General features: G+C 40.0%; 1 protein-coding gene across 1 annotated transcript; it reads right to left on the bottom strand.

The window, feature by feature from the left end:
- Nucleotides 1-921: 921 nt before the first annotated feature.
- Nucleotides 922-6,432, bottom strand: LOC114303542 (uncharacterized). Its single transcript, XM_082890042.1, has 5 exons — nt 6,137-6,432; nt 3,665-4,007; nt 1,642-2,406; nt 1,413-1,526; nt 922-1,060 (listed from the first exon to the last, which is right to left on the bottom strand). The coding sequence occupies exons 1-5, from the start codon at nt 6,430-6,432 to the stop codon at nt 950-952; spliced, it is 1,629 nt and encodes a 542-aa protein (XP_082746168.1). The 3' UTR covers nt 922-949.
- Between the last annotated feature and the right edge of the window lie 20,193 nt (nt 6,433-26,625).

Below are 26,625 nucleotides of genomic sequence, written 5' to 3'. Positions count from 1 at the left end.
TTTTTTTGTCAACATAAGGGGAAGGAAAAGTTCGTAGGGAATAATAAGGTAGCAGGAGAAAGAATACCTTTGTAACTGTCCGGCTGTTGTCGAAAAATGTAATTTTTTGAAAAAATAAGAAAAGTTGAAAAAATAATTTCAAATAACTTTCACCTTGTTTGGTTTTTGATTGATTTTTTAAGAATTAAGTTTTTTAATTTTAGTGAATTTTTTTTAATATTTTAATATTTTTTATTTTCTAGATACATATAAATTAGATGCATCTAAAAAATAAAATGTTTATGAAAAAATAGTTAAAAAATTTAATAAATACACAAAAATATGAAAATATATTGAATTTTTATAATTTTTTTTGTATTTTTAAATATTTTTTCATAAATATTATACTCTTGAAGTGTATTTGTATAATATTTTAAGTAAATTTTTATATTCTTTTGTATTTTTCAAAAAGTTTTTCCTAAATATTTTACTTTTAAAGTGTATCTAAAAAATAATAAAAAAAATTCTTAAAACTTTAAAATTTTTACTAAAAATATAAAACTATAAAAAAAATAAAAAATTCAATTTTCTGAAAAGTGGGATCAATTTTCGAAAACCAAACAAAGTGTTTAATGTTTTAAGATTTATCATTAATATATAAATAATTTTTTTAAATTATATTGAAATGAAATTTCTCCAATTTCTCCAATTTCATTTCATTCATAATTATAGAAAAAGTCCGCAGTTTATAGATTGGCTTATTTTTTGGGGCAATTACATCTGGTGTAACTTAACCCAAAAAATAAAATAAAAAAAATGGGAGAATTACATAAAAGTGTGAATTAGAAAAAAACATATACAATAAAGTCATAAACATTATAAATATTAATAATTAATATTTAAAAAAAAAAACTCAAATATTTATGTGATTCGATCCTAACTTGAATCGGGTTGAGCAGAAAATATTGAATTACAATTCGGGGCATTGGCTGCTCTCAACACAACGTCGGTTGTGTTTGACCCGTCCGGCCCTGCTCTTAGGCTTCTTCTGAAGAAAGGTTGATGGAGGCACTTGATAAAGCTGAAGTGGAGATCAAAAAACAAAAAAACAAAATAATTAATTATAGCCAACTTCCATCATATTTAGAGGGTGTTTTTTTTTTTTTTTTTTTTTATTTACTTTATTGACTTTTCATAAATAAATAAAAAAAACATCAACAATGTTAGGGACCTCTAAAAAGGCATCTCTAAACCCACCTCTAATGAGGTGGAAAAGCAAAAAAAAAAAATAAAAAAAAAATCAAGACACATGATTGGCTGTGGCAGTGGGGGACCCACTGCCACATCAGTAGTGGTACCTCTAAATTAGAGGTCTAAAGCATTTTTGAAAAAACATACAGAAAAATAAAAAAAAGTAATGTAATAATTTGTACCTCTTGCTTGTGAGTTATACTCACAGACTCCTTGATGTCCTCAATAGGAACATCTAAACTCTTCACATTTAAAGCTGATGTAGTGATCAAAGATGCCTTCAATAAGTTCAATGCCTACATCATAAAATAAAAGAAAAAAAAAAAGGAAAAAGAAAAGAAAAAAAGAAGAAGCTCTATTTAATTAAAATCAAACTCCCATCATATTTAATAGCAAAAGATAACATGGTACCTCTTGCTTGCTGATATTAATCACACGCTCCTGGATATCATCAATAGGAACATCTAAACTCTTCAAATAAGCAATGCTTGAAGTTGAACCAGACAAAGGTAGCACTACCAAACCAACAGATACTACGAATATTGCTGGTCTTTTCACAAACTCTCCAAAACTGGTTTCCAATCTAGGGGACTTGGGGTCAATTAAGGTTAAAGGCACCAACACATCCTCTAAATCGGTACAAATCTTATCAAACATAAAAGAACAAACATCGCTTCCAAAGCGAATGTGCAAGTAATAATTTGTTGGTGTTCTTTCCTCGAGTTGAAAGTGCTGCTCGGAGCAACTGAATTTCGAAGCAAGCCCAGGATTGAGTAATAGGCCTTTCAAGCTTTGGGTTCCAGGGTACCCCATGCTTTGCGATTTGCTACATGTTACAAACCACTTATCGTCCAATCCTTTTACACTTTTGTACAAGTTATCTATGCATCCCAAAGAAGAATCACCACCCAAACAATTAACTACATTTGCCAGGGGAATTGTGAGGAAGCTAAAGAGAAGGTCAACAAAATCTTCTTTGGCCTCAGCACACAATGCCTTCCCATCAGACTTTCTTACAATAATATTCACTACCATACTTCCACTAGTTGCTTTTTCCGCTATGTTTTGAGGTAGGAAATGATGAGGTCTTAACTCGGGTGGGTAACCTTGATTTCGCAAAAATACGTCGGTTAAAGGGGACTTGGAAACCAAAAAACGCTCGAGCAGATTCAAAATCTAGAAGAGAGTAGATAACAATTAGGGCCATAGTATGGTAGATGTCATGTCCATATGAAAAAAATATGCAACTGTAGGACTACAATAATTTCTAAATAGAGCACATGCTTGTAAAATTTTTGCAAAACAATATGAACTACAATGATTTGTTTCCAGATGAGTAAGTTACATGTCATTCTCTATATAAAAATAAAAATAAAAATAAAAACAAAAATTGTAATGCATTTTTTTTATGGAAAATGTTTGGGACCCCCTTTTGGGGATACCCCACCACCCTCACAGTAATGTGGACCAATGATGTGTTTGTATTATTATTATTTTTTTTTCTCTTTTTTACTTATGGACTGAGATCTACTTGTTTTGATTTACTAATATAATTTAATAGCTGAAAATGCATCAGACTTAGAAACAAAAAAATCTAAGGACAGAGGGTACTTGGCAAGTTGGATGAGATCAGAAATACAACAGTTGGTGAGAGGGCAATAATTTTGAACAAAGCAAACCAAAAAAATTAAAGTTCCATTTGGTTGGATGTAAATTACAAATAAAAAAATTGGAGATTAAAATTCTTTATTATAGGTGGGGGAAAAAAAAATTATAGAATGGATGTATTTTAGTAGGATTCTTGCAAATAGAAAAAAAAATCTTAAAAGAATTTCAAGAAGCTACATACATAATTATTTCAAATAGTCATCACAAAGTTATTTAATTCAATTTTGAAAATCATAAATAATTTACCAAACTTAAAATATGTTAGGGAACATGTTCGACCATTTTTTAATATTATTAATTAAAAAATGATTTAATTTGAGACATTTCACATGATCCATGAATGAGAAGTAATTGGGATATTATGGGCATTGGTGGGTATCAAGTACTTGGAATTATAGAGAATCTCACATTAAGTAGGAGAGTAGAAAAAGACAGGTGCAAAGAAGGAACAAGTGGAGGAGGTATGAGAATGATGGAGCTTCGGCTTCATCATCAGAGTTTGGTGGCTGTTGCACCAGTATTAGAATTTCTCACCGCAGTAGGGTTAATCTTTTTAAAGAAAATGAGGTAGCTGTGTCTTAATCTAATTTGGTTGTATCTCATTTTTTTTTTCTTTTTTTTCAATTAAATTTTATTTGCTCTGGTATTTTTATCAACAGAACATAATTAAGAGAAGAGAAAAAAAAATGACTACAAAAATTAAAAAAGAGAAGAAAGATAAAATGATTGTGATTTTTCTTCTAATTACGAATAAGAATGTGATTACCTCCTCAAAGCCAACCTTGACAACCCTTTCCTCGAGACAATTCAAATCTTTGATACCAGTATTACGAAGCAATTCAACTAGAGCTCCTGGTGTGCTAGCAGTTATTTTGAAACTGTCACTGACAATATAAGCTGTCGATCGGGTGACAAACACGCCATCTGTCTCACTGGCATTGGAGGCCGAAGTCAAAGCAAATATCTCTTTGTTCATCAACTTCCCACATTTACATTTAGAGTTCGCGTAATTACTAAACAATCCAACCTTCAGTTTCCGACTGCACTCTAAATCAGAACATATGAAGTACCTTGCGGGCTCTGAATCATTTACATTTATTTTCAAGCCCCTGCAATAGTCAGAATTAGAACTTTAATATTGATAACGAAAAAATAAATAGAACATTTAAATAAAAAAGAAGAAGAAAACAATGTTAATTTTTAATAATAATAAAATGTTAGATAATATAATGAAAATAAGACACATGAAGGTGGGAAGATTGACTTCCTAGTAAAGTATAGAAGTTCTGGTCAAACAAGATAGCACTGTTGGATCATTTTAATGTGCAGTTAAAACATGAAAAATTATGGTTTCCGCATAAAATTTCATGTAAAATGATTTTGTTTAAAATATATATTTTTTTTTTTTGTGGTTCTTGGTTGGCACTTAAAATATTTTCTACAATGAAAAAAAATTAATAAAGAATCAATTATAAAGAAAATTTTAGGGCAAATTACATATACACCCCTCCAGGTTTGACAAAATTACAGATACCCCTGAGGTTTGAGAAATTACGAATTCCCCCCTGAATGCTATATTTGCATAAGAAATTAGGGGGTAATTTGTTATGAAATATAAACCTCAGGGGGTAAATTGTTATGAAAATACAAACCTCAGGGGGCGGGATGTAATTTCCGAAACCTCAGGGGTATCTGTAATTTAACCAAACCTGGAGGGGTGTATATGTAATTTGCCCAAAATTTTAAAATGAAAAAGAATATATAAAAATATGATATTCATACATAATTTTCATGTAGAATTAAACTAAAATAATAGGGCAATATCATTCTTACAATTATGAACTATAATAATCTGAATTTTAATTTTCAATAAGTAAAAGTAAATGTGATAAATCATTATATTAATTTTTTTTATATAAATTCCGTTTGTATATTTTTATTAAAGAATAAAATAAGATAATAATTGAATGTATAAAAAATAGCAATTTCAAAATCTAATTCCAATCGATTGATCAACCATAATATACATATATGCATAAATATATACCGACAAAGAGAGAATAAAGACATGCAATGTGTATAAAAATAGTGAAACATGATATGTAATTTTATCAACTACGATTTATTATGTAATCAAACAACAAAAAATAGGTAACGATAATACAAACAGAGCCTTACACTATGTTTGGGAACCCAAGAGAGGAAAGAAAAGAAATGATTACTTAAGTAATAAGAGAAAAGAAAAGAAATGAAATGATTGTGATTTCTCTCCTATTTGTTTGGATAAGGAAAAAAAAAAGAAAAGAAATAATTGTGATTTCTCTCATTCTTGTTTGATTAGGTTTCATTAAGAGAAAAGAAAAGAAATTATTTTATGTTATATTACCAAAATAACATTTTTATATTTTTAATCATTTTATTTCTTTTATTTTTATAGGGACAAAATAGGTATTATGAAAATAGTGGTTTCTTTTCTCTCCCAATCTCTCCACTTTTGGGAAGATTGACAATGAGGCTTATAAGAGAAATGAGTTTCTCTCCATTTCTTTCCATTTCTTCTCATTTCTCTCTTATCCAAACAAATAAGAGAAATACATATCACTCAATTTCTTTTCTTTTCTATCCAAATCATTCAATCCAAACATAGTGTTAATTAATCTATAATAAGAAAATTATTTATTTTGATTAATAATATCTTTGATGAACTTGTTTTAAAAATTATTATGTCAAAATATTCCTTTCACCAGAAACAAAAATAAAATAAAATAAAATGACACAATAATAACAAAAATAGTATCAAACTAAAATTTAAAATATAAATAAAAAAACGCAACTCTCTATTAATGAGAAGTATCACATATTTCTTATCCCCAAATTACCCATATACAGCGTACCACTTATAACTCCGTATTTAGATTTTTAATATGAAATTGCAAACACGCAAAATTATATAATTTTAAAAGTGTAAATTACACTACGAATTCAAACCCAATATTAGGGGTACAATGGTTCAAATTGATTCAGCTTAAGAATAAATCATGATCAAGTCATTATTTACAGTTTCATAAAATTTGAAATTAAACTAAACCATGAAAATTTTGAAAACTAACAGTGTATTAAGAAAATCAAATCAAACTATACAGTTTGGTTTGGATCGGACTAATATGCGATTTTTTAATTTTTTTCTCAACCTTCCCAATAGTAAAACATTTACAAATATCAGAGAGAGAGTAGTATAATTTGCCTGCAAATGGTTTCTAATGGAGTTCTGGGATGGAGCAGCATATCCATGCAAGCATTAGTCCAGAAATTGTCTAGGCTGAAATTTGCTTCTACGCTTCGGTACAAGTTGGACATGGATCCAAGCTCTGACCGATGCTTGCGGATGAGTCGGACAATGGTGCCCATTGGCAATGTCAAGAAACCGAAGAGAATGTCGACGAAGTCATTACCAGTTTCAGCACAAACTACCCTCTTCTTCTCTTCATCTACCAGAATTCTCACAGAAACTGTTGCACCTTGTTTGGTAGCCATGCCGATAAAAACAATTTCACAATTTTTTGTTTTTGTAAATTTGAATTTGCGTCTTCTATGCTAGAATCAGGTTGCGTGTTCTCTACTAATATACATACCCAATAAACAGAAGAGAGAAGACGCTATAAAGGGTCGAAGCTGTGATGCCTTTGAAGATGAAAACCGAAGGGTCTAAAGACTGCATTTAAGGTTAATTCGGTATTCGTGAAATATCAACAGGCACATTTATAGGACGGCTAGGAAAATTCTAATATGAGTAATGCAGTGGGTGGCTGGGAGAGAGATTTGATAGAAATTTTAATAGAATTTTAGGGTCTTTAATATTTTTGTTCTAATATATACACTTTTGAGAAAAAGATATATCATATGTACTTATAGTTATGATATTATTTTTTAAAATTTAGTTATGATTCAGAAATAACCAAAAAAATCCCATATTAAAAAAGTTAAAAAAACTAAAAAATTAACTAAAAAAAGTCATTGTCAAACGAGCACTTAATCAGAAGCTGTTAATCTGTTTGGTGTAACTGTTGGATTATAGATTTAAATTGTTGAGTAGTGTTTGTTAAATAAGCTGTGAAGTAACTTTTTTAATTAACTTTTATTTTTTGTTATTCATTACTTGTCTACATTTCTCATAAAAATAAAATAAATAATAATCTATAGTCCATTTGGATCTTTTTCTATTTTAAAAAAAAATAAAAAATAAAAAATCTAAAAGTATAACCGTAAATTAACATGTCTATAGTAGAAGCTGATAATCAGAAGAAATGAGTGAGCAGCTTCTTAGAATCAACCTATTTGAGTTAAAATAAATTGTTAGAATAAAAAACTATTTGAAATAAGTTTAACCAAACAGTCCAAAATAACTTTTCGAAAGTTAGAAGTTATATGTTGGCTCAAAAAAATCCAAACAAACACCCCCATTATATTGTAAAAAAAGGTACATAAATAGATCAGAGAAGTATATACTCATGAAATATAATTGATTTTTGTGTAAACAGAATAATTGTTTGCCTATATCACCATTTTGAATAGAAAATTTTAGTTTCACAAAAAAAAAAAAAAAAAGAAAAGAAAAACAAAAGAGCTTAAAATCCCTAAACATCATCTCTTAATTCACTAGTATTATACAAACAAAGATAATTTATAAAATTTTCTTCCAAATTTATGTGACACTTTGTTTATTAGGTTTCATTTTACTTTTTAAAATTTTGTTATTACATGCTAACTCAGTTTCTAATTACAATTTGTAAAAAAGAGGTCTCAAAATCATGAAAATGTAACAAAATTATCATAACAAGAGATGAATTGTTGCGATTTAATTAATATATTGTGGGATTCATGTACCAGATGAATTTGAGCCTATACGGGGAGCAAATATTCAGGCAAGCCCGTATTCCTTTCTTCCAAGCTCCGTTTCTGTCCGATCACTTGCGAGCACAACAGCGGTGAACTACCCGGCGGTGTGTAGCCGGAATACCCCTCCGACGATCAAGTTAGAACACACACAGGGGATAGATAGAGAGAAGGGAGAGTGTTTAGTGTATGTCTCACCAAATGTTCATCTGTCCACGTATGGAGGGCGCAGACGTGCTTATATATCTTCTGCGCCCCAAATCTACTCCCAGTGACCTCTCAACACGTGGCACTGCTATCCCATCCGTCAGCATAAACCCTGCTGGGCACCACCTAATCCAACTGCCTGCCCATTCTCCTGGGAGCTCGGCAGCCGGGCAGTACCATCTCGGCCATCGTCTGCCATGCTGCGCTTCATGCCCAAGTACTCCAACAGCTAAGCTTAGACGAGGACCGGACTCGACGGCATCTCGGCAAGGCCGAGCTCGGAACAACTCACGCTTGTCTCTGCGGTCGGCCTACCTGCCGAGCAAACAGGTACCTCGGTCCAACCTTGCCTTTCCTGGCGCTTGACTTTTCACCTGACCAGCTTCGCAACCATGGATCCTCGCAGCTCGGTCAATCCACGCGTTGCCTTAACCGAGCAGCTTCCTTCAAGGCCAGGCCACAAAACTTGGCCCAACACCTGTTCGGCCCAAATCTGTCTGGCACAACTCTGTCTGGCCCAATTCCATATCATTAATCTCCCTCTCAATTTCCCCTTAATTCCGTCCGCTGAAGTGTGACTGAGATTACCTATTCTGACCGGGGTAATACTTCCTCGGTCCTCAGTATGCAAAATGGCGACCGAGCTAGTTGACATTGCTGTCTTCAAAACTTGCCCGGTTCAACTCCTTGATTGACGTTCCTGTCTCCAAAAATTGCCCGGTTGACCCCTCGACTCTTCATCCTGTCTCTTCAGTTCTGATGCTGCCATAAATGGGGATATGCGTCAATCCTCTATTGGTCCTCGAGCAGCCAACTCAACCGTCCCCTCAATTTTGAATTTGGGCGGCCTCACCACCCCTATAAACATGTATCTTCCTTCTTCCTTTGATTCTTACTGACTCTCTGGTATTCCAAGCACTTCGAAGCTGCTGTGCCTTTGACAAGCTCCCATTCTCGTTCTTACTCTGTGTTTGCGTTGGAAGGAACTGCATTCGCACCAAATCTTGGTAAGTCTCTTCGAGATTTTGCTATTACATTTGTTATTCTACACTTTAGGGCACCTATTCCTTAGGTTTTAAGATTTAGGCACACAGAATCGTCCCAAACCCCTTACTGTTCATGGTGTTCTTCATTTTCTTTGATGAACTTTGAAGATCTGGGGACGACCGGGCTCCAGGTCCTCCTTAGATCCAAAAGACCGCTTAGACCGAGCAAAGAACCTGTTCGCCCCAACCTTAGTAAAAACTGGGATAGCCAAAGGACTTGGTCGCTCGACCGGGCTAACATTTGGTCCGCTTGGGCGACCGAGCTCCTTAGTTAGCCTTTACGACCGAGGTGGTTTGGCACTCTTCATGATCGAGCTAAAGTCAAGCTCGCTTTGCGCGACCGCGCTTCCTCTTACACTTGCCATCATTTTCCTGCAGAGTCCAAGTGGACCATTGACCATTACCGAGGTTAGCAAAGACCAGTCAGCCTCCAATCACCACTGTGCCAAACCTCCTAAGCCGAGCTAACTTAGGCCGGCCGTATATGGGGAAATTCCAGTTCCTAGTAGATACTCCGGCTGCTCTGGCCGCGTTCAGGGAGGAGTACGGCATCCCGGCCGACGTCCACCTTGAGCTTGCAGAAATTGAGACAACGCCTTGGGGCAGAGAGCAGTGCCCCTTTACCGTGCTGTCAATCATCGAAGGAGGCCTTCGTTTCCCCCTCAACCCATTGATTACAGAGTTCCTGTGCCGCACCGGGCTAGCACCCACTCAAGTGTCCACCAACACATACCGAATAATAAACGGCGTGCACGAGCTTAACAACCGGTTAGGCACTAACTTAGGTTTAGTCGAGATACTGCGGCAGTACACCCTCGAGCACACCGGCGACGGCCTCGCCTATTACCTTAAGATTAGGCCGGGCAAAGAAAAAATCGTGATCGGAACACCAGACAAGGACTTGCACGATGACGATTTCTTCTGGGTAACCGGCAATTATGAAACAGCTGAGGTACCGGGCTGGTTCATAAGCAAGAACTTCGGTTCCACATATAAGCCGTGCTGTCTTGTTCGGTCAATTCACTTTATTATTCTGCACTTAACCATTCTTCATGTTCCTCTTGTAGCAATTCAAGCCTTGCAAGCAAACTACCAATACCTCAACGTAGAAGTAATCCGGGCCGTGCTCCGCTACATCCACCGAGATTACAACGAATTGCTCGGTTACGTTCTAACTTACAGATACTCAGCACCACGCCGGAGTAAAGTTACAGACTTTCTCCGTGCTCCAACTCCTCCTCGAGACCCAACTCTGCCAGACGTCCCGTTTATCCGGTTAACTGAAGCTGAGGAGATGGCGAAAAGGAGTCGCATCAAGAACTTGCTCACCGCGACCGCGGGCGAAACACCGAGCATCGTTCCCCATTCCCAAGCTGCCTTCAATCCAGCGGCCCTGTGGTTGCCTTGGCGTCTCCAGCTGTCGGGCAATCCAGGCAAGAAGCTCACCGGGCTAGCAAAAGGCCTCGCGCAGACCCATCTGCTGAGCTGGTTGTCGAGTTCACCACTGAGCAACCCATAGAAACCGCAGACCCAACTCCAGCATGGCGACCGCAGCTTAAACACCGGGGAAAAGACATCCCGGCGAACGCTTCGATCAAGGGCGACAAAGAGCACCTGCTTATCTTTGATCTCTCAAAAGCCCTGCTCCTACCGAGCGATGTGGTCGGCAGCGACCACGTTCCGGACACTCGGCTTGTGAAGTCTTCAGTCAAGTCCATGGCCAGGGTAAGTCTTAATCCTTTGTTGAAATTTTTACCAAGTGTTTGCACGGTTTCTAATTTGATCCAACTTTCCCCTTGCAGGCCATCCAAAAGCAGCACCTGGTCATGGAGCGCATCCATCGACTTCGGCAGAAGGCGAATAACACCGCCAGCCAGGTCCAAAGCCTTCAGACCGAGATCGGCCGAGCAAAAGCTTCACTCCAAATTGCTAATGTTGACAACAACCGGTTGCTCGACCAACTCGACGAAGCCGAGAAAAAGAGGGACGAGCTCCAGGCCGAGCTGGACGCGCTCAACAAGTCCAGGGAGAAGGATTGTGAAGATGCCAATAATGCCAGCTTCAAAGAGGCGGAAGACAACTATAAAAAACAAGTCTTCGCCATCCAGGACATATATTTCAAAGTTGGATGGAAGGCTGCCTGTCAACAGCTCGGTCAAGATCCTGACACTGACGTGTTTGCCTCTCCACCGGCTGTCTTCTTACTGACCTACCTCATTCCATACGCCAATGACGTCTTCAGCGCGCTGCAGACTGAGGCCGAGGAAAGACTCGAAGAAGCCGAGGCAGACGCTGAGGGAGATAACCAAACCGAGCAGGGGCAGCCCGGCCAGACTGGAACCGGTGTCCAGGACCAGACAGCAACGGTCAACCTAGAAGCGGATGAGGAATTCCCAAACCTCTCCCCCTTAGCTTAGTTTTCTTTTTTTCTTTGTCTGCAAATGTAACCGGGCTAAGTTCCCCACCTTTTGTATTAACTTTTTATCAATGAAAAGCTTTAATTTCATCAAGTGTTTGCACGGTTTTCTCCAACTCTATCTTCAGCAAAACATCTCGGTTTGAACCACCTGGCCTGACCGGAATTCACATCACGGTATAAGTAGCAGAATTGAACTTCTTCAACCGGAAGAATCATCTCGGTTGGAAGAACAAAGTTGAACAAATCACCAAGTCTCTCAACCGGAATAAGCCATCTCGGTTGAGAATACCTAAGCTGAACAAAACATCAACTTCTTCAACCGTAATAACCATCTCGGTTGGAACAACAAAGTTGAACAAATCACCAACTCTTTCAACCGGAGTGAACCATCTCGGTTGAGAATACCTAAGTTGAACAAAACATCAACTCTTCCAACCGGAGTGAATCATCTCGGTTGGGAATCCTAAGTTGAACAGGTCATCAACTCTTTCAACCGGCGTGAATCATTTCGGTTGGGAATCCTAAGTTGAACAAGTCATCAACTCTTCCAACCGGAGTAAATCATCTCGGTTGGGAATTCTAAGTTGAACAGGTCATCAACTCTTCCAACCGGAGTAAATCATCTTGGTTGGGAATCCTAAGTTGAACAGGTCATCAACTCTTCCAACCGGAGTAAATCATCTCGGTTGGGAATCCTAAGTTGAACAGGTCATTAACTCTTCCAATCGGAGTAAATCATCTCGGTTGGGAATCCTAAGTTGAGTAGGTCATCAACTCTTCCAGCCGGAGTAAATCATCTGGGTTGAAAAACTCAAAACAAAACAATAATCAAAATACCAAAGCAAGGAGGACACTTCTATATATTGACAAAAAGAATTACATTCTGAAGTGTAAGCCAAAAAATTCCTTTGCACAAAAAGAAAGCTAAAGCTAGAAATAATACAGTTTGAGGTTGGCCGCATTCCATGGCCGGGGTATTCCTCTACCATCCAGATCCTCCAAGTGGTATGCCCCCTTGCCCGCCAGACTGGTTATCTTATAGGGTCCTTCCCAATTTGCCCCTAGTTTGCCTTCACCTGGCACCAGGGTGTTGCCCATAACTTTCCTCAAAACCCAATCACCTACTTTGAATGGTCTGGAGTGCACTGTTTTATTGTACTTCCTTGAAAGCTTTTGTTGGTAGGCAACGACGTGGATGAGAGCCTTTTCCCGGCGCTCTTCTACTAGATCCAATTCCAGAGCAATGACCTCGGCGTTTAGCTCGGGCTCAAAACTTTCACTTCTGAGAGTGGGCATGCCTACTTCCAAAGGTATGACTGCCTCCATGCCATAAGCCAAAGCGAATGGGGTTTCCCCGGTAGAACGCCGCGGGGTAGTTCGGTATGCCCAAAGGACGCTGGGAAGTTCCTCGGCCCACTTTCCTTTGGCCTTCTCAAGCCTCTTCTTCAGTTCGTCAAGAATAGTCTTGTTTGACGCCTCGGCTTGACCGTTGGACTGTGGGTAAGCCGGAGTGGAGTTGTAGAATTCAATCTTCAAATCTTCACAAAACCCTCTGAATAGGCGACCGTCAAACTGGGTGCCGTTATCAGAGATCAAAATTTTAGGGACGCCGAACCGTGTTACCATATTCTGCCAGACAAACCGCTTCACGTCTTTCTCCTTGATTGTTGCCAAAGGCTCGGCTTCAACCCACTTGGTGAAGTAGTCTGTTGTCGCGATGAAGAACTTCCGGTTACCTGGTGCTGTTGGGAGCAGCCCCACTATGTCTAATCCCCACATTGCAAAAGGCCAAGGGCTGGTTAGGGGAAGAAGTTCTCTGGCCGGCTGATGGATCTGGTATGCAAACTTCTGGCACTTCTGGCACTTGCGAACATATTTCTATGCGTCGGCTTGCATGCACGGCCACCAATAGCCTTGTGAAATAGCGCGGTAAGCCAAGGACCTGCCCCCTATGTGACTGCCACAGATGCCTTCGTGAATTTCGTACAAGAAGGCCTCCACGCTACTCGGGTGCACGCACTTCAGATAAGGACCGGTGAAGGACTTTTTATACAACGCTCCAGATGGAGAGAGCCAAAACCGCTCTGATTTCACCCGAACTTTGTGCGCTTCTTTCTTGTCGGTTGGCAGAGTCCGATCTCTGAGAAACAGGGTTATAGGGTCCATCTAGGAAGGACCTAGCACGGCGCAGAATACATCCGTCTGCCCGGCTTCCTCTATGCTTGGCCATGGAAGGAATTCAATTAACAGGGGGTTAGGAGATGTATAATCAACCATTGAAGCGAGGTCGGCCAGCTCATCAGCTCGGTTGTTCTCTTCTCGGCCAATCTGTTGAACTCTGATTGCCTGAAATTGCTTGATGTGTTCCCTGACCAAAGCTTGGTACTTTGCCATTCTGTCATCCTTTGCTTCATAAATCCTAGCGACTTGGTTAACCACAAGCTGGAAATCACTGTACACCATTAGCTCGGAAGCCTTCATCTGAAAGGCGCTCTTGAGTCTGGCCAAAAGTGCCTCGTACTCAGCCTCGTTGTTGGATGCTGGGAAGCCAAGGGTGATAGAATGTTCAATAGTTAGGCCATCCGGCGAGATAAGAACGATACCTAGCCCGGCAACGTGACGGTTCGACGCTCCATCAACGAAAAGTTTCCACATCTCCCCCACAAAGAGCTTCAAACATTCTAAAGGGTCTTGAGAGTTTCGAAGGTCGATGAGATCACGGTTGTTCGGCTGTTCGGCTGCACGTTCTGTGCCGACTGGTTCCACTTCAGCCCCTCTTGGTGATTCGGCACCGAACTCGGCAAGTTGATCTACAATGCCCAAGTCCGTAGGCGAATCTCCAGGCTGCGGTATTATGCCGGCTGCAGGCTCTGTGATGAGTGCTTCCACTTCTTCCCCTCTTGGTGATTCGGCACCGGACAGAGCACGTTGGACGGTGATTCCCAACTCCATTATCGCATCACCGTGCAGTTGATTTGTACAAACTGAGGGTGTGTCGGAGGGGCGCGCAAAGTCCGCGTCACCAACTCTATCAAGTTGTTGTGTTTCGGTTATGCTTGCGTTCACCTCATCATCTGCCACGGTAATGTCGACCGGGCACACCGGATGAGTTCCAAGTGAGAATTCCGCAACAAAATCGGCCAAGGTCTGGGCTTTTATAGCACTGCGTGACTGGAACTTAACATCAAATTGACCCAATTCGACCGCCCACTTGAGAATTCGGCCAGAGAAGTCTGCCCGTTCAAACAAGGCCTTAAGGGGGAATTCGGTCAGAACGATGATGGTATGGGCGTGAAAATAGTGCGCCAACTTCCTTGAAGCCATCATCAATGCTAACGCAAGCTTTTCCAACGGCAAGTATCTCGACTTTGCCGGTAGCAAGGTCTTACTGACGTAGAAGATTGGGAGGTGCTTAATTCCTTCAGCTCGGACAAGCACCGCACTGACTGCATGCTGTGAGACGACAAGGTAAAGATAGAGTTCCTCGCCTGGCTTTGGTGTAACCAACAGTGGCGGAGAAGACAGATACTCCTTGAGCTCGGCCAAAGCCCGGTCACAATCTTCGTCCCACGAGAATTTTGATTTCAATGCCTGAAAGAAAGGGCGGCAGCGATCTGTTGACCGGCTTATAAATCGATTAAGCGCGGCGGCCATCCCGGCCAGATGCTGCACGTCCTTAGTTGAGCTGGGCTGCTTCAAATCTTGCACGGCACTGATCTGAGTGGGGTCTGCTTCGATGCCTCGGTTCGTGACTAGGAATCCTAAAAATTTTTCGGATCCCACGCCAAAGGCACACTTAGACGCATTCAGGCGCAGCTTGTGTTTTTTGAGAATGGCGAACATTTCGGCCAAGTCGGATAAGTGGTCTCATGCATGCCGGCTTTTAACCACCATATCATCAATGTAGGCCTCCATTGTCTGCCCAAGCAAAGGAGCAAACATCTTGGTCACCATCCTCTGAAAAGTTGCCCCGGCGTTCTTCAAACCAAAATGCATGACTCGGTAGCAGAAGAGTCCCCTTGGAGTCGTGAAGGAAGTAATCTCTCGGTCGGGCCCATGCATGGCAATCTGGTGGTAGCTGCGATAGGCATCCAAGAAGCTGAGCCGATTATGTCCAGCCGTCAAGTCCACAAGCTGGTCAATACGGGGCAAAGGGAAGCTATCCTTCGGACAAGCTCGGTTAACTGTCTTGTAATCGACACAAACTCGCCACTTCCCATTCTTCTTGGACACCACTACTGTGTTGGAAATCCACCGAGGGTAGTGCACTTCCTGAATTGCTCGTGCCTCAAGCAAGTTTTTCACTTCCTCTGCAACTACTTCGGCGTGATGAAGCGCCGATCTCCTTGTTCGCTGAATGACTGGCTTTGCTCCGGGGAAGACATTGAGGTGATGGCCGATAAAATTTGGATCGAGGCCGGGCATATCGTAAGGCGATCATGCGATGACTTCGATGTTGGTCATCAAAAACTCAACCATCTCGGCCCTTTCTTGGGCCGTGAGGCTGGAACCGAGCAGGAAGAACTTATCCGGCTGCTCCATATCAACTCGCACCTCCACCAATTCCTCAACAGCTTTGTCCTCTGTCTTGGTGCCCACATCGTCAAGAACTCCCCGGTCTTCCGGTCCTTCTATCATTTGAACGAAGCCTTTGGCAGCACGGCTCTCGTTCATTACCACGAAGCATTGTTTGGACATGACTTGATCTCCCCAGATCTCCTCGATTGCCCCCATAGCCGAGGGGAATCTCATCACCTAATGGTATGTCGATGCTACAGCTTGCATGGCGTGGAGCCATCCCTTTCCAAGGATTAGATTGTAAGTAGAAGGAACTTGTAACACCCAGAACTCCACTTCCTTGACCACGGATCCCGCTTTGACCGGTAGGATAATCTTTCCCAAAGGCCACTCCGGTTGTGAGTTGAAACCAACCAGTGACGAAGTTTCCGGAGCCAAGTCTGTCTCCCGGAGCTTGAGCTGCTTGAACGCGTCGTAATACATGATCTCGACCGAGCTTCCCTGATCGATCAAGATCCGTTTGACATCGAATTCCTTGACGCGGAGTGTTACTACTAAGGCATCGTTGTGCGGCGTCTGAATACGCTCTAGATCCCTTGAGGTGAAACTAATCACATCTTTCTCTACGGTCTTCCCCCTCTTGATGGCAGGCTGTACCGACAAAACCTCCCTCATATGTTCTGCCTTTTTTATCATACCCCGGAGTTCGCAAACACGCTCCAGTTCCACTATGCCGTGGATGACATTAATAACTCCTTGTGGTGGCGCATCTCGGTTATCCTGTCCCCTAGGCTCAACCGGAGCCTGGTTCACCTTTACGTCCCCATCAATGTAAAGGTCTAGGTATCCGGCCGCGACTAGCTCTTCCAGGTGTTGCCTCAAAGGCAAACAATCCTCAGTCCAGTGGCCTCGCTCCCGATGAAATGTGCAACGATACCGCGGATTGTAGCCGTTTTGTCCATCGCCCAACTTAGCAGGAAACCGGACATACTCCTCGTCTCGGATTTCACTCAGTATGCGATAGATTGGAATCTTGAAGACCGTGGTTATGCCAGTCCTTGCCTTCAACCTTCTGTTTGTCTCCGCTACGTCATCTCGGGGGTAGTCATCCCGGTCATTCCGACGTCCTCTACCCCGATTTTTGCGATTCGAGCCACGGTCCGATTCCTCTGCTCGGTCACTTGAGCGGCTGGACTCTTGCCCAACTGCGTGCACTTTGCTTGCTATCTTCTTGTCTGTTGCTACCGGAGTTGCCTTCACGGTAGATGCCGGCGCATCATCCTCGACTCGGATGTGCTCATTGATGCGCTGCATGAGCTGGCCCATGGACGTCGGTTGGTGCATGGTAAGCGAGTCCCGCAGTCTATGTCCGACCGGGAGACCACGCTTGTATTGAGTGATTGCAAAGTTGACCGGGCAATCCAAGATCTCGTTGAAGGTCTCCCAATATCTGGAGTTGTACGCCTTCAATGTGTCGCTCGGTTCCATCTTGACACTCAGTAGGTGATCAACTTCTTTTGGTGTTTTGGTGTTGGTTTTGAAGCGCGTGACAAAGGCTTCGGCCAGCTGATGCCACCTCTCAATACTTCCCTCCGGCAGCCTTTCAAACCATTTCAAGCCCAGTTCGTCCAAACTTGACGGAAAGATAAGGCACATAAGAGCATCATTTCGCCTATGTCCGGCCATGACCTGTCAGAAATGACTTACATGCATGTAGGGATCGGTCTTCCCATCGTAAAGCGTGAACTTTGGCTGGTGGAAGCCTGTTGGAAGCGGTGTTGTCTCTATTTCCATGGAGAAAGGGGTGGCACTCAACCTTGCCAAATCTATATCCACTAGGAGGGGCGCTGCTTGGCGGGGTGGAGGCATTCCGACCTCCTCGCTGGCGTGAACCCCGTAGGATAACCGCTGGAACGCCGGTATCCTCTAAGCTTTTCGCCGACGAGCCCACTCTTTTAAGACCGCCCGCAAATCCTCTGAATGAGCGGAGTAAGAGTACCTCGACGTTGTCACTGGACGTGAGGGCTGGTAAGTGCTATCTTGCGCGCTAGACTTCTCTGCATGCACGTCGGAATCACCAACCTTGTAACTTCTGGTAATAAAAATGGACGGAGTGCGTCGCTGACTCTGACCGCCTGAACGGCGGGATGGGGTGCGTTCACTGTGGTCACCCTCTCCAGCTACACCCTTCCCTTTGACATGTCGCTTGAGCTCTTCCATCTCCGTCGCCATTCGCCGGATGACAGCGTCTTGGTCCTTCAACTTGTGTTCCAGACGTCTGGCGTGTGACTCTCTCCGCCGCCGATGACCGTCTGGACTCCGCGAATGACCATAACTTCTCCCGCGCCTATCCCGCGCGTCCCCCGACTGGCCTCCGCGGAATTTCTCCAAATCCGTCATTGAAAGGATGGCGGGATGTCCCTCTTTCCGTCGGATAAACTCCGGGGTGGCTTCGTCGATGGCAGACAACGGAATCTCATCGTTGTTTGCCATGAACAGCGATCAGATGAGCTTGGAAGACAAGGTTTGTCTGTCAAGTTCCCACAGACGGCGCCAATTGTACGGGGAGCAAATATTCAAGCAAGCCGTATTCCTTTCTTTTAAGCTCCGTTTCTGTCCGATCACCTGCGAGCACAACAGCGGTGAACTACCCCGCGGTGTGTGACCGGAATACCCCTCCGACGATCAAGTTAGAACACACACAAGGGATAGATAGAGAGAAGGGAGAGTGTTTAGTGTATGCCTCACCAAATGTTCATCTGTCCACGTATGGGGGGCGCAGATGTGCTTATATACCTTCTGCGCCCCAAATCTACTCCCAGTAACCTCTCAACACGTGGCACTGCTATCCCATCCGTCAGCATAAACCCTGCTGAGCACCACCTAATCCAACTGCCTGCCCATTCTCCTGGGAGCTCTGCAGCGGGGCAGTACCATCTCGGTCATTGTCTGCCATGCTGCACTTCATGCCCAAGTACTCAAACAGCTAAGCTCAGACGAGGACCGGACTCGGCGGCATCTCGGCAAGGCCGAGCTCGGAACAACTCACGCTTGTCTCTGCGGTCGGCCTACTTGCCGAGCAAACAGGTACCTCAGTCCAACCTTGCCTTTCCTGGCGCTGGACTTTTCACCTGACCGGCTTCGCAACCATGGATCCTCGCAGCTCGGTCAATCCATGCGCTGCCTTAACCGAGCAGCTTCCTTCAAGGCCGGGCCACAAAACTTGGCCCAATACCTGTTCGGCCCAAATCTGTCTGGTACAACTCTGTCCGGCCCAAATCTGTCCGGCCCAATTCCATATCATTAATCTCCCTCTCAAAGCCACATATTGATGATTCTAGATAAAAAAAAATTTAATTTGTAATATTAGTATTGTAAAAAAATAGTTTTGTATAGCATTACAATGATACGATATATTATGCATAAACTTTTGATCTATTACAAAATCAACTACTTGAGGGGTACAAAATTTTGTAAGTTGGGAGCTAATAATAAAAAAATGAAAATCAAAACATCCCTTTACTATATATATATATATATATATATAAATGGAACATGAAAAAAATTGGATAAATTGATTTCATAGTTTGAGTAATGCAACACTTATGATATGACCTTATGTGTCAGCATCTGCATTAGAGGTAGATATGAGTGGTAAGATCTATTATATTAATTAGGTGTTAACATATGAGTTGATACACTAAAAATGATATAAAAAATGGTAAGTATAGCATCACATTTTTTTTTCTCTTTTGAAAAATAAAATAATGGTTTCAAGTGATACTTTGAAATCATATATATATATATATATATATATATTATTAAAAGTAGTGTTTGCTTTCTATTTTTCTCTCTCCTACGTACATGGAACATCTCTCTTTTTTTTCTTTTTTCTTTTTATATTAAAATGCCACATCAATATATCTTTTTACCAAAATTCTTTCTAAAATTTAATATTAAAAAGACTTCTACTTAATTTAAATTACCTATAAACAAAATCTAATAGAATTATACATACTAAAAATGCTTTACCAATTAATTTTATAATACTTTTTTTACTTTTTTAAATAAAATATTAAAATTATTTCTTATTTTTATGCCTATCTTATTTATAATATTAATTATATTGATTTTCTTAAATAATTAGAATACTTTTAATTTTATAACAATTATTTTTAATATTAAGTTATAATTTAATATCATATAAATTTATTATATATATATATATATATGAGTTACATTTTTATAGCACGAAAGGTTAAAATTATCAGATGAATGTTTCTTTTTTTCGTGTTATAATTTAATATAATTTAAAATTATTATATAAATTTATTTAATTTATATTTTTATAATACGATAGAGCTAAAATTATTAAAATATACACAAATAATTTATTTAAAATTATTATATGTACTGATTTAAATAAGAATTTTATAAAATGATAGAACTAATATCAAAGTAAATAATAAAAAAATAATGTTTACCTTTGACTATTTTCTCTCTCCTAACGTGGCACATCTCCCTTTTTTCATTTTTTTTTATAACTAAAATTGCAGATCAATATACTTTTACCAAAATTCTTTCTAGAATTTAATATTTAAAGGACTTCTACTTAATCTAAATTACCCATAAACAAAACTTAATAGAATTCTATATACTAAAAATATTTTACCAATTAATTTTATTCTACTTTTTTCACTTTAAAAAAAAAATAAATATTAAAAATATTTATTTTTATGAGATTTATTATATATATTTATGTAAGTTACATTTTTATAACATGATGGAGCTATAATAATTAAAATATACATAAATAATTAATTTAAAATTAGTATATGTGTTGATTTAAACAACACTTTTATGAAACAATACAACTAAAATTATTAAAATAAATAACTAGAATCATTATTTAAATTTAAAATTATTGCTTTTTTCTTTCTCTAATTTAAAGATTATTTTAAACATTTTATATATTCAAAACTAACCAAATAACTTTTAATAGAATTGAATAGAGAACAAAAATTCATATAACCGATCTCATTTGATGAAATTTAAGCTTTAATTTAATTTGATTTGGTTTATTTTATATATTCAAAAATACAAATAATTTAACCAAAATTTATATAAAAAAATATTTTAACACAAATATGTTTAGTCTGTGCATTACACCAGTTAACTACTAGTAATAATATAAGTAAAGTAGATTTTTACATTAAAATGCTCTAAATGTCTCCACGTGTCAATCTAAATGGATGACAAGTGTCATTATTAATTGAGAGAGTTTTATGTATTTAAAAAGACATTTCTTTGGACATAGAGTCACTGCTGTGACTGTTGTGTCTCATTTTGAAATGCATTATATGCTTATTTTTATGATCTGAACCGTTGTTTTGTAGGATTTGTTGAGTACTTCAAGTCTACCAAAAATCATATTAATCGGATATGAATAACTATATGATCGAATTGCATATTTTTATATTATTTTTCAAAAGAAAAACTTCTTATTTATTTTTTTGGTTATCAATCATATAGTTGTTGGTATCCGATTAATATGATTTTTGATAGGTATGAAGTACTCAACAAACCTTACAATATTAACGGTTCAGATTATAAAAATAAATCCATAATGCACCACAAAATAAAACACAACAGTCACTATTGTGCCAAAGGCACGGCAGTGGCGCCAATTCCATTTCTTTTTGTTTTCTCTCTAGCCTTTTCATGTTTCCTTTAAAAAATTCACCATATGTCCCTCTAAATTTTACTTTGAATGACAAACTTTTTATGTCTTTTTAGTTTTTTTATAGCATCTCTTTGTGATATTTTTGTTAAAAAAATATTACAATTTATTTTGCCGATAAAAAGAAAATTTATTAAGTTACTCAATCCTTTTTTTTTTTATATATATATTTTATTATTATTACTTTCTACTCTCAAAAGTTTGTATTTTCATCATTTATCAACTTTTCTATTATTATTGTCTCCATATCTTTGAGATTGTATTTGTAGCATAATTTTTTACAAATAAAAACTATATATTTCAATTTAATCAAATTCTTTAACAATTGATTATCAATTGATGTTGTAAATTTAAAACTTTGATAATTTTTCAACCTTTCAAAGTATATTAAGTACAATTACTTTTGTATTAAGTTGGAGTTTAATATTATTATTGTACGGTAAACCTTGTGAAGTTTGTTACAGTTCATCATAGAAGATTCGAAATAATGCAACATCCATGCATTACTCTCAACCACGTGAGTTACTAAATGTTACAATGAGACATTTCTAGTGAACTTATAGTGACCGATTTGATTTATATAGATATGCCATAATACTCACGGTGTGCAATAAATTGTTAATTTTTTTGAATTTTAAGAAGCACAATTTGATTGGGGAATTTATATTATAGTACTATAGAATGATTCATAAGAAGATATATCTATTAATAAAGAGTTCACAAGCCGAAAGAAATTACAATTTAATCTAAACTTGTATAACCTGTTAAAATAAATCTTATGTGTACAGTTGTTTTTCGGGACCCCGAACTGCGTATTTTGGCCCCCGAGCATTTGTTTTGCATCGGTTTTTGTTCATTTTTGGCAGGAACCTTTGTTTTATCACCAGGAAGACCGTAGAAGGGTGGGAGGCCAGCAATTGTCTCAACAACCAGTTTTTACTTCTCCGACGCCCTCCGATGCCCGTTTTTCACACTTCCGGGCTAATGTTGAACACCTTAGAGCCATTTTCTTCAAACCCAAACCACATATTTGTGATGTACACACATGGGAGGACCCTAAAAGTTCATGGCCGGCCACTAATGTTTCTTGACCCTTTTGAACCCCTCCTTCCGAGCCAATGTTGAACACACTTGGGCCACTTTCTTGAACTTTGAACCACATATTTGTGTTGTACACACATGGGAGGACCCTAAAAGTTTATGGCCGGCCATTAATTCCATTTGAACCTTTTGAACCCCTCCTAAAATTGGCTTGTTCTCTCTCCTGTTTTAGAGTTTCCAAATTCGAACCACAGGGTTGTGAAGATGAGACCTGGGAGGCCACCAATATGTGGTGGCCGGCCACTATTTCTACTTGGCCTTTTTGACCCCTAGCCGGCCGGCTAGGGGGGGTGGCCGGCCGGTCACTTCCAAGTCCAATAATGGGCCGGCCATGTTCCTTGTGTGATACACTTTACAGCTGTGTAGCCTTTTCCCCCAGAAAAGATCTGTATCCGGGGGATATTTTGTGGGGGAAAGGCTTGGTCCTTTTCCCCCACCCTTTCCTTCCATGCTCCTTCTCCTTTTGGTCCATATAACCAGCAGGTGGCATTGGTGAGAGGGGTTGAAAAAATTCATCTTCAAACTTGCATGCAAAAATCTCTCTCTATCCCTCTCTTTCAAGCAAGAAACTCCAAGCCCTACACCACCATTTCTTCTACAACACCAAGCTCCGCCACCACCACTCCATTTCCAGCAGCAAGGAGGTGTTCTCCAAGGCCTAAGGGAACCACAAACTCAAGCCAAGAGGCAACCAAAGTCAAGCCTTCAAGGGTAAGTAGTGTTCTTCCTTTTTTGAGCTTATTTTGGTATCTTTCCTTAGCCATACATTCTTATTGATTTGAGCTCCGACCAAAACTGAAAAGGCCATTTTTTTGAGCTCATTTTCTTGTTTCATTAAGGGCTCAACCCTGTTTGAGCCCTCCATATTGCACTTGCTTCAATATCCCTCTTTGGTCCCCTTTTCTTGCATGCTTTGGCAGCCTATCATGCTTCTGCTTTTGGTCCTTTTACAGGCCTAGAAATAGTCTTATTTTGACCTTATTAACATGTTTCATTAAGGGTCTTTGGCTGTTTGGTGAATGCTTTGCATACTTTGTGTTATAGCCACTTTTTGAGCCTCATTTTGCATTGCATTTCTAGCATGTTTGTATACTGTTTTGGAGTTTTTACAGTTCTGTAAATATGCATATTTTTGGTCCCTCTTCGATGTTGTAGAAGGGAATTTTTCAGTTTGGGCTTTGCATATACCACTTGCCTCTTTGGCCACCTTTTGGCCCTTTTTCTTGCATGGGAGTGCAGCCATACCTGTGTTTGTTTTTGGGGTTTTTACAGTTCTGGAAAACATAATATTTTGGGCCCCTCTTCAACTTTGTTGAAGGGCCCTAACCTATTTGGAGTTAGCAGCTATGAGTTGCTTCATAATCTCATGTTTAGGGCCATTTTTGCATGCCATTGTTGCCCCATCTTTGCTTGCTGTTTGGCCATGTTTTGAACTGGAAAAATGCTTATCTTGGGATTGCCTCGCTTCTGTATTTTCATTGCGTGTCCATATTGTGCATGTTTGGTATAGCTATAGGCCATTTCGGGTGCCAAAATTCATATTTCGGGACTATTCCGTGCATCGGGTGTGTTTTCGCCTCGTTTCGGGGCTGTTTTCCCCCACATTTCATTGCTGAAAATCCATTAGCATGCTTGCATATCATTTTTCATGCATTTGCATTGCGTATGCCACTATCTCGGTTTGCGTGCCCGTGTGCACGCATTTCGAGGCACTTCATTTGCATCCATGGGCTTCTTATGTGAGTGTGGCTGAGGCTCTCTCATGTTAGTGTAAGTCCATGTGGCATTCTATATGCCATTTTAGCCATATTGCATTGCGTATGCCATTGCCTCGGTTTGCGTGCCCGTGTGCACGCATTTCGAGGCACTTCATTTTCATCCATCGGCTTCTTATGTGAGTGTGACTGAGGCTCTCTCATGTTAGTGTAAGTCCATGTGGCATTCTATATGCCATTTTAGCCATATTGCATTGCGTATGCCATTGCCTCGGTTTGCGTGCCCGTGTGCACGCATTTCGAGGCACTTCATTTTCATCCATCGGCTTCTTATGTGAGTGTGGCTGAGGCTCTCTCATGTTAGTGTAAGTCCATGTGGCATTCTATATGCCATTTTAGCCATATTGCCTTGCGTATGCCATTGCCTCGGTTTGCGTGCCCGTGTGCACGCACTTCGAGACACTTCATTTTCATCTACCGGCATCCTATGTGAGTGTGGTTGAGGCTCTCTCATGTTGGTATAAGCCCATATCATATTTTCATGTCATTTGCATTGCGTATGCCATTGCCTCGGTTTGCGTGCCCGTGTGCACGCATTTTGAGGCACTTCATTTTCATCTATCGGCATCCTATGTGAGTGTGGCTGAGGCTCTCTCATGTTGGTATAAGCCCATATCATATTTTCATGTCATTTGCATTGCGTATGCCATTGCCTCGGTTTGCGTGCCCGTGTGCACGCATTTCGAGGCACTTCATTTTCATCTATCGGCCTCTTATGTGAGCGTGGCTGAGGCTCTCTCATGTTAGTGTAAGCCCCTATCATATTTTCATGTCATTTGCATTGCGTATGTCATTTTCTCGGTTTGCGTGTCCGTGTGCACGCATTTCGAGGCATCTTCTTTTTTTACAGCATAGTGCATACTAGGTTGCATCTTAGGTCGCATTCTGTCATTTTCTCGATTTGCGTGCCCGTGTGCACGCATTTCGAGACATCTCATTTCCATAACATTGTGTATGTTAGGACTGTATCTTAGTTGCATTTCATGCATATCATGCATATTGCATCGTGTTCGGGATAGGAGTTAGCCCGGGCACGGGAAACGAGGTGCGTTTCGTACTCCGAGTGACGGAACGTATCTCGATTCCCCAGTCACCGACACTCCGGATCTTCCATGATGGAGTCAGGTCTTGTTGTGTTTTTTATGTGCATTCATCCTATATTGAATTGTGCATTTCGACTCCTCTGCCATCATGCATCGATATGCGTGATTGGTGGCACGAGGATCGAGGCATGCATATATCTGTGAAAATACATTGCTATGCCCCTTTCCTGCTCTCTGTTGCAGCAAATGAAGAATCAGCAAACTTCCGGAGTTTGGCGCGCTTCCCAAGAAAAATCACAAAACAGAGGCTAATTGGGGCATCCTAGTGGATTTCCGCGCAAAGCAGCCTAACATACATCATTCATCAGAAGCAAGGCAGTCCCTGGCTTGCACGCCAGTTTTACAGTTTTTCTTAGTTAATTTGTTAATTAATTAGGAATTTGTATATTATTCGGACTGTAATATTTGGACTGTAATATTCTTTTACTCGGGACTGTATATTTATTCGGACCCTCTGCGCGAGGGCATAATTGTAATAAGTGTGCGTGCGTGTGTTGTATGTCTTCCAACCCCACGTCTTTCTCCCTTTTATTTATCCGCTTATGATGGTTAGATTAGGGCATGTTTCAATTAGCATATAGTATGACAGCATGTTTGCATCATTCATTTGTTTTGCATGCACCGGGCTCGGCGCATCATACTAATTGCATTTGTATTTCAATTTCAAAGTTGAATACTTGTTAGCTGTTGCATCTCATATGCCATGTTTAGAATAGCCGAGCCTGCTATAGTTGCATTTTTGCATGTGTTGCATTAGGCATTTCTGTATACTTAGGATTCATGCATGATTTCTAATGAGTTTTTGTTTTGGCTTGGAGTACCCGGTAAGCTTTATGCTTTAGCATCCTTGCATGCGTGTGAGTGAATGCCATGATAGCATGCTTACCATGAGGCTAATTGCTTATGTGATATAACTGCCTGAATG

This window comes from Camellia sinensis, chromosome 10, assembly GCF_055761805.1.
Source record: "Camellia sinensis isolate YWXY chromosome 10, ASM5576180v1, whole genome shotgun sequence".
In the NCBI taxonomy this organism is placed as follows: domain Eukaryota; kingdom Viridiplantae; phylum Streptophyta; class Magnoliopsida; order Ericales; family Theaceae; genus Camellia; species Camellia sinensis.
The sequence above is the reverse complement of the archived record's forward strand: the minus strand, read 5'-3'. Positions and strand labels throughout refer to the sequence as shown.